Consider the following 8,494-nt stretch of genomic DNA (forward strand, 5'->3'; position numbering starts at 1 on the left):
ACTGTAGAGATGGTTCCAGAGTCAGCTCTGGAGCACCTGTCGTGGTCAGGGGGAAAAGGGGACACTGCCCTGGTGTCCCAAAGGAAAGGGTGCAGGAGAGGGCACTGCCCCATCAGTCACTAGCTCACTCTCATCTCCTCTCGCTGTTGGGCACAGCGCAGAGACAGAAGCTGCTGGCCTGGGACCCAGCCCAGCTGCCCAGCAGCTGGTGGAGCACCCTGGATTATAGCACCTGGGGAGATCAACGTGTGTGCGAGGGTACCTCTGCACCAGCCCCCCACAAGGAGAGGTGGGATGTGCCATGGGAAAGGGCATCCTTCAGGGCTCCTGCAGAGAGGCAGAAGAGCCTGACCGTTAGCTCAGTGTTGGTCTGAAGAGTGTGGTCCCTGGGCAGTGCACGAGCAGCTGTAACCCTCTCCGTGGCTTTGATACACACAGGAAGGTTTCCTGACCCCTGTCTTTGCAAAGGACGAGCGGAAGCACAGGAGGCCCTATGAATTCGAGATGGAGAGAGATGCCAAACAGAGGAGCTTGGAGCAGCTAGCAGCAGCCCATGTACATCCACCCATTGTGCTGAACGGCTGGCGTGACGCAGCGGTGGACTTGTCCAGAGCCTCTGATGGGTCCCCAGGGAGCTCCTCTCCTTTCCCCCTGAACACAAACATGCCCAAACTGGGGACTGTGAACACGCTCCAGGGCTCCCTGGGCATGGACTTGTCCGGCATCCTCCAGGCAGGATTAATCCATCCTGTCACAGGACAAATTGTAAATGGCAGCCTCCGAAGAGACGACGCTGCCATGAGGAGGAGACGGGGAAGGAGAAAAAATGTAGAAGGGATGGACCTCATCTTCTTGAAGGAGAGGCCTTTTCCAACCAGGCTGCAGGTGGGTTGATGCTCCCCCGTTTCACTTGGCCCCGATGAAGTCAGCATGATTTGTCTTCGTGGTCCATCTCTCCCCTACAAGCTCTGCTGCCCATGACAATACGGGACCTCCTCCAGGACAGCTTGGCTTGTGCTGGAGCAGATACTACTCCAGGGAGGAAGGGAAATTTTCCCTCTGGCTTGCAGCATTCCGCCTGGAGTGTTTGAGTCCTGCTAAGCATTATCAAAAGCAGCTGTCCCACCCTGGGGAGTGTCTAGGGTTAGAGAACATGAGGAATGGTCCTTGACTGCATTGGAGCTGTGGCCAAGAGCCTGCTGCACCCTTTCTCCTTTTACCCTGGGATCCACTCAAAGAAGAATGGGGCTCTGGGAGCAAGACCAGTCCCTCTAGACCACTTGTAGGAGTGATGTGGGGGAAGTTGGTTCTCTTGGTGATGAGGGTGTTTTCAGGTGAGTTCAGAAGCAGCTCCCAGCAATCTCTGCCCTCCATGCCACCAGTGCTGGGGACTGACTGGAAGTGTAATGCAATGCTGGGTAGTGATTTAAGGAACAGGCACTGGGAATATGTGGTTTAATCTGTGTGAGGGGAGCAGATGACCTGCTTTGGGAGCTCTGCTTAACTGGGTGTGCATCACCACATGCTGCTGATGGGCTCTCCCTGCTCCTCCCTCCACATCAGGATGTTCAGGAAGACCAGCCACAGGCCTCCCAGAACAGTCCCCTCCCCGATGGGCCGGTTGGTGCTACCTCAACTCCACAGCCAGTCCCAGCTGGAGGCAGCCAAGCAGAGAAGGCTGTCCCAAATAAGAGTCTCCTCGACTGGCTCCGTCAGCAGTCTGACTACACGCTCGACGTTCCTGGCTTTGGCACAGTAAGGGTGGCCTTTGGTGGCACACGTGTGTGTCTGTGTCTGCCTTGTGTGTTGCCTTTTGTGTTGGGTGTCCTGTGGTTGCTCTTGAGTTCAGAGAGTTCAGCATCCACAAAGTGTCTTAAAATGCGTCCGTTTTCCCTGTACCGTGGCTTGTGGTGTTCATCAGGGCTGTTTGGGAGGTTCGTTACAGGTTTGGGAGGTGGGCACAGTTCGCTCTACAGCAGTGAAAGGCACTTGCTAAGCTGCGTCCTTCTGCCCCAGGGTCTGTTCTCCAGCTCCAGTGCATCCGTCTGCCCAATGCACAATTAGTCCAGTGTCTTCCAGAAGCACCAGGGGTCGGGAGAGAAATGGGAAAAGGGATTTGTGATGCTGAAGGTCTGTTTGTGTTGCTCCCTTTCACCTGGGGTCATTTTAGGCAGTGCCGTTGTATTAAATAAGGTTCCCAGACCAGAGGAAACCCCCTCACTTTAAAAACTGGGCCGAAGCAGCTGTGTTGCGGGCTGCAACGGCTGCAGTTGCGTGGCCGCAGGCACCATCAGTGCAGAGTGGCAGAGAGTGGGGTGCAAAGTTTGTCTGATTCTTCTTGCCATCTCGTAAGCATCCACCTCTTGGTTTCACAGGTTGGTTTGCTCCAGGTTTCAGCTTATTTAGCTTGCTAGACCATGTGGTAGGCAGAGCACAGGCTGTAAAACAGAGTAGGAAGAAATGTGGTGGTAATACCTAGAAGGCTGTGCTCCTTGGTCCTGGAGGATTGCGTGCCTGAAGCAGGGATTCCCTGGAGCTTGGAGTACAGGCGAGCTGTTACTGTTTTGGAGCTCGTTAGAGATGAGACATGAGGCGCTCAGCGTTTACTGGGGCAGGATGGCCCTTGCTTTTCAGAGTCCAGAGATACATGTGGCTCTGAGCCTAAGGCCAGACTCCTGGGAGCTCTGCAAGGAGCAATCAGATGGTGGAGCAGGCATGGAGGTGCCTTCCTACTCCTTTCCATTACCCTTGCCTTCTGTGAGGCCTTACTGGAGCTTGCCCAGTCTGGCCGTGCTGCTGGTGAGCCTCTTGCTCCCAGCAAGCCCCCAGTGCCTTATGCCAGCCTTGAAGGGTCTCCCCTGTCAGGGCAGGTGTCCCTTCTCCAGGTAGGATGAATTGAAAGCTGCTTTGGGGTACTGCAGCAGCTCAGCTTGTTGAAGGACAGACCAAGCTCAGGGTCTTTTCTTTGGCTCTCAGGAATCAGAGCCTGCAGTAGTTCTTTATAACGCTATGTCCCTGCAGGCACATTGACGCCGGGACTCGGTGCCTGCAGAGGGTGTGCAGCGACTCGGCTGTAACTCTGTAGGCTGTGGTCCTGAGGGGCGCTGAGCCCAAAGAAACATGGTGCAACAGCTCTGTGGGGGGAACAGCTGAAACAGGAGCGAAGCAGAGCACAGATGAGCTGGCAAGAAGCAGGTAGCTGTATCAGACTGACACGAGCTGGCACACACAGACCTGTTCTCTCTTTCTTTCCTAGTTGCAGTTAGCGCCCCGTCCACAGATGCATGTATATGAATTGGCAGTAGGTGAAGTTTTGGGATTGGAGGGGAATTAGAAAGAGCTGGAGCAGTCCAAGTGGGGTACACTGAAAACCCCTTTACACCTACAAAACCCAACTGTGCTCATTTGAGAGCTGGCCCTGGGGCGGAGACCGGCTTGTGCCTCTTGCACTGCTCCCATCCAGATCTGCAGGGACCTTCTGTCCCTCGGGGGCTCATCTGTGCTGCGCTCCTGCAGGGCTTGTAGCCGTCCAGGCTCATTAATCTGTCTGACCTTATTAACGTTGTCTTGTTTGCACTCCAGAATTTTTCAGACAAGCCCAAGCAGAGGAGGCAACGCTGCAAGGACCCCAGCAAATTGGACTTAAACTCACTCACGGGAGAGGAGCGGGTGCCCGTGGTACATAAGGGTACCGGACGGCGGGTAAGCGAAGGCCTGTTCTGTGCTCTGCCCTTGGTGTCTTGAAATGCTTAGCAGACCCCGCGCTCACCTGGGGGAAGATTTAATCCAGAGAAGCCCATGAAAGGGACAAAAGTCTGGAACACATCGCTGATCTACACTGTCCTGGGACATGTGTGTGCCTGAGGGGACACAGGCATGCGAGATAAGTGACTTTCTGTGTGAAGTAAGGAAAATCTGAATGTTCAGCCTTGCCAGAGTACACAGACTCCACAATGGCAAAGGAGTTCAGCCTTTGGCTTTAAAGCCACCATAAGCACAGCCCTGGCTTGTGCTTCCCGTTTCAGATTTGGTTGTTCCCCTTGAATTCACTGCAATATGCCACAAATTGTAACATTGCCATGCAAATATCCTTGTTTTGTTCCTCCTTACGAGGTGCAGGCAGAGCATATCAATACCCATCCCAGTGCTGGGCCTGCAGGAAGTGGAGGGTTTGAAGGTCTTTTACGTGCTTACTGAGCAAGGAGCACGGACTTACTTGGCTGCAGTTTAATCTCCAGCGCACTGATGTTCACCTCTCTGAATGAGAAGGGACATTCAGGGATACTTTCCACCCAGATTCAGTTCTTAAACACACTGAGGACTGCACTAGGTCAGAAGGTGATGTGACATTAATCCCATCTAAAAGCAAAACTAAAGAGTGAGGCAGAAAGAGGCTGTTTCAGCCACATCTGTGTTTCCCTCTGTTACACCCGCAATGGCCATTGGAGACCTGGGTGAATTCGTGGGTTTGTCCAGTTCTGAGCATATCTTTTATAGAAGCTCTGTCCCCGTTGCTGGTTCATGGGGAGGGCGATGGGACGGGCCACCGAGGCAGAACTTGCCTTTTCTCCCTGAACTGTGTGTCTGGAGGCAGCAGGCGCATACGGAGTCCTGCAAAGATGTGTTGCAAGGGAAGAGTCTCTGCCCCAGCCAAATTGCAGCCCAAAGCAAGGAGCTAGGGGAGGTGTAATCGTATTTCTTGTATTATTTTACGTAACTCTTTCTGCAATAGAGGTCATCCTTCTGCTGTGTTTTATAGTTAGGGGGAGCCACGGCACCAGCATTGAAGGAATTGCCAAGGTGGCTTGATGCAAACTTGGAGTATGCTGTTGCAGCTGACTGGGCTGACATTGTTAAGCTTTCAGTAAGTTAGAGCTTTTGGAGAAATCTGTATCATGTCATCTTTTCTTTCCCCTCCCCATCCCCACAACCTTTCTCCAGTGAGGATCCGGGAGCTGCGAGGCAGAACCTCAGCTGCACACGCAGGCGGGGATAGCTGCAGGGCTGGCAGCACCGGGAGCGCTCGTGTGGCAGAGGGGGAGGTTGGGCATGTGCCACAGCTCAGCGGCGTGGCCAGGGGAAGGAGAGAAGGGAATCAGCACCCCGGGAACGGGGCTCAGCAGCTCAGGGTGGCTGTCCAGAAAGCCTCGGGATGCTTAGAAATAGCAGGGGCAAGAGAAACACCCTAGGAGCAGTAATCCACCTCGGGTGCTGGACAGCAGGGAGTGGACAAAACACCTTCTTATGGGTCAAATTTTCAAAAATACCCTCAGCCGAGGCTTTTCATCAGCTCCTGCAAACTCTGCCTCTGCAGCCCTGGGCCCGCTAAAGGGCCTACAGGTCACTAGGCCTGAAGGCTCAGACACGGGCAGGGAGAGGGGCAGGACAGAGCTGAGCCTCGCTGCATTCATTCAGCCTGTTCGTCACGCCAGCCCCTGCCCCGGTGCGTGGCAGAGCCTGCGGAGGAGGAGCTGTCTCCCCTCTGGCACACGGGCACTGCCAGATCGCCTTTCCCCCCCTGCCAGCTGGCCTTGTCCAGACTTTTCCCTGTGGTCCCTCTCGCCTGCTCCCTGGTTTTGTGGCTGCAGTGGTTTGTGTGACACCCTTGCAGGGGGCTGGAGGGGGAATCAATTGGCATGGAGGTTTGTACTGCTTTCAAATTGGCTTTTAATTAACGCTGGTGATTCGGCATGGTGTGTCCCACTCCCCTGGAAGCAGCTCCGTGTCGGGGTGGCCAGCGCCTGTGCGAGCTGGCAGCTCTTCCTTACCTTCGTTTGCAGGGGACGGTCTCTTGGCCGGTACGAATAGCTGTGTGCCTGGCCACTGCCCCAGGCACCCGCTCACGCCCCCCGGCCGGGGGCCTGCATGCCCGTTAGCGTTCGCACCCCTGAGCCCCATCAGCACTCTGCTTTCGGCGAGGGCGCATCCGTCCCGGCACGTGCATGCAGAGGGATGTCTGGCTGCGCCGGGCGCTTGGGCAGGCGGGGGTGTGGGGTCGGCTGCCCTGCAGAGCCCAGGCACGGGCACAGCCCCGTGCAGGTTCTCCCATGTGCCAGTGGGAGCGGAGCAGAAGTTTCTCCCTCTTTGGGCAGTAGCTGTGCTGCGCAGGCTGCCAGGGTCGTTTGATTCAGGTTTCTGCACTGCAGGTGTCAACGGGAAATACTTTTCCTACCTAAATCTGTTATTGGAAGCAGTTCAGGGAGCGGCGATATTGAAACTCAAGGGAGCCACAACGGGAAATGTTTAAATGTCTGTGATGAGGGTGCTGAAAAATGGAGTTTTCAACTGCGCTGTGGATCCCCTGCCACTGCTCTGTGTAACTGGATGGGCTCGCCCTGTGGTGGCCGCTGGGTTTTGGTCCTGTATCTGAATGCTCAGAAGAACCTTCCTGGTGCCTCAGTGAAGCTCTAAGCAGGAGCTCCTCAGACAGCATGTCCACTCTCTGTGTGTCATCCCATGCAGCTTTGCGGTCCTGCAGAGCATTGAAAATTTGGCCCTTCACATCTAAAAGACGTGATTTTTCACCTGTTGCTAAAGCCATGATTAAAGCTGGGAGGGGAGCTAAGCTGGCGTCTGGCACAGAGCTGCCCCGGTGCTTCTCATGTTGTGAACATCAATGCTGAGGGCTCGGGTGAAAATGTGGGGTCAAAATCTGCTTCCTTCTTCCCTCCCTGTGCCCTTTGATGCTGCAGCATCATGTCAGGGCAGAGCGAGGGTGTTTTGCATTTGGCAGCATCCCTTGGGGAAAAGTTGTGTGTACCTCTCAAATTCCATATCATGTAGGCAAATGTTTCTGTGCTGACACCATCTGGGATGCAGATGTGAGCACAGAAAAGCCAGCTTTGATTTGATGCAGTAATAACTGTTGGGTGTTTTCTGTTGTGTGTGTTTCGTTTTCAGGGCTACTTACCAGAAAGCAAATTCAATCGCATCCTAACCGAGCCTGTGCTCCGAGACGCGGGGCCCCGCCGGAGGGGGAGAAGGCCCCGAAGCGAACTCATTAAAGGCCCCGGCGTTGTAGCAGATTCTTCTTCTGGAATGGGACCATTGTTCATGAACGGACTGATTGCTGGGATGGATCTAGTGGGACTTCAGAACATGAGAAACATGCAAGGGATCCCTCTGACTGGGCTGGTTGGCTTTCCTGCTGGATTTGCAGCAGTGCCCGCCGGCGAGGATGTGAAAAGCACCCTGAGTATGTTGCCCATGATGCTGCCAGGCATGGCCACCGTGCCGCAGATGTTTGGCGTTGGAGGACTTCTCAACCCCCCCATGACAACTACTTGTACTGCGACTGCTCCGGCTTCGTTAACAAGCACAACGAAAAGTGGTTCAGCCAGCGCAGAGAAAGCTACTGAGGATAAACAGAGCAGCCAGGATGCGAAAAAAGAAACTCTCTCGGAAGATAAGCCTGGTCCTAGTTCGTTTTCTAATCAGACAGAATCCGCAATAACTACCAGTAGTCCTGTAGCTTTTAACCCGTTTCTTATCCCAGGGATGTCTCCTGGACTGATCTATCCCTCAATGTTCCTTTCCCCTGGCATCGGCATGGCGCTGCCCAGCATACAGCAAACCAGGCACTTGGAGGCAGCAAACCTGGAAAGCCAGAAGCGGAAGAGAAAGAAAGCGAAAGGGGAGTCGGCCAACCCCGAGCCAGAAACTGTCTTGCTGCCAGACAAAGGAGCCGCCAACAGTCAAAACTGTACAGAGCAAACGCCGTCGTCGGCAGCAGAGAAGGAGCAGGACGGACCAGCGGAGGAGGAGCGCGGAGCGGCTTGCGATACCAATTAGAACTTTTGTTTCGTTGAAAAAAAACACAAAAAGATTGTGGCTTGTGAGTTTCTTATCCCATAAGCTCTTTGTTACTCCCCCTCCCGCCCCGCTCCGCCTTCATAAACCTGTGTTTCCATGAGTAATATTACCTACCTAATTCCCTGTCAGAAAAAACTCTGGTGACATACTACATGTTAATAGTTGAGGGTCTTGCCACTTTATTAGATAAACAGTGTTGTCTAGCTAGTATGGGAGGCACCGAATTCTCGTTCTGTTTTTCCAGTCATTCATCCCAGCTGACGATAGCAAATCCAGTACTCGGTCACCCCCCCAAATTGCTCACTCCTTTGAGAAGAAAAAGCAGCAAAAAAACAAGAGCAAAAGAAAAGTCTTTACCTCTTGGTCTACACGCAGTCAAGGGTATTTCTGCCTACAGCAACGGCGAACGAAAAAGCCTGTATTTGGGGGTAAAAAGCACAGCTATAGTAAGTGCTAATGTGTATTTTTGATTTAAAGTATTTCCCTATTTTATCATGGTTACTAGAATAGTAGTATAGACAGAAGTATATAACTAATGATTGAAAATGCATATATTCATTTCTTTGAAAGGAAAAAGCATAACTGGTAGTGATATAATTTCTTTATCACCCCCACCTCAAAGGTTCGGAGACAAACCGCAGCGAGTGAAAATACGACGTAGACATTCTTCTGTATTTTTTAA

The 8,494-nt window shown here is 53.3% G+C and overlaps 1 protein-coding gene across 1 annotated transcript in view; it reads left to right on the plus strand.

Moving 5' to 3' along the window:
• Nucleotides 1–8,090, plus strand: part of CHD6 (chromodomain helicase DNA binding protein 6) — a 49,597-nt gene extending 41,507 nt beyond the window's left edge. Inside the window, exons 33-37 of the mRNA XM_086474936.1 lie at nt 439–885; nt 1,564–1,755; nt 3,583–3,702; nt 4,760–4,864; nt 6,901–8,090. Of these exons, the coding sequence (XP_086331062.1) occupies nt 439–885; nt 1,564–1,755; nt 3,583–3,702; nt 4,760–4,864; nt 6,901–7,791 (1,755 nt within the window). The 3' untranslated portion in view covers nt 7,792–8,090. The remainder of the gene's footprint in view (nt 1–438; nt 886–1,563; nt 1,756–3,582; nt 3,703–4,759; nt 4,865–6,900) is intronic.
• The last annotated feature ends 404 nt before the right edge of the window (nt 8,091–8,494 follow it).

Source organism: Leptosomus discolor, chromosome 17, assembly GCF_034619465.1.
Source record: "Leptosomus discolor isolate bLepDis1 chromosome 17, bLepDis1.hap2, whole genome shotgun sequence".
Classification (NCBI taxonomy): Eukaryota; Metazoa; Chordata; class Aves; order Leptosomiformes; family Leptosomidae; genus Leptosomus; species Leptosomus discolor.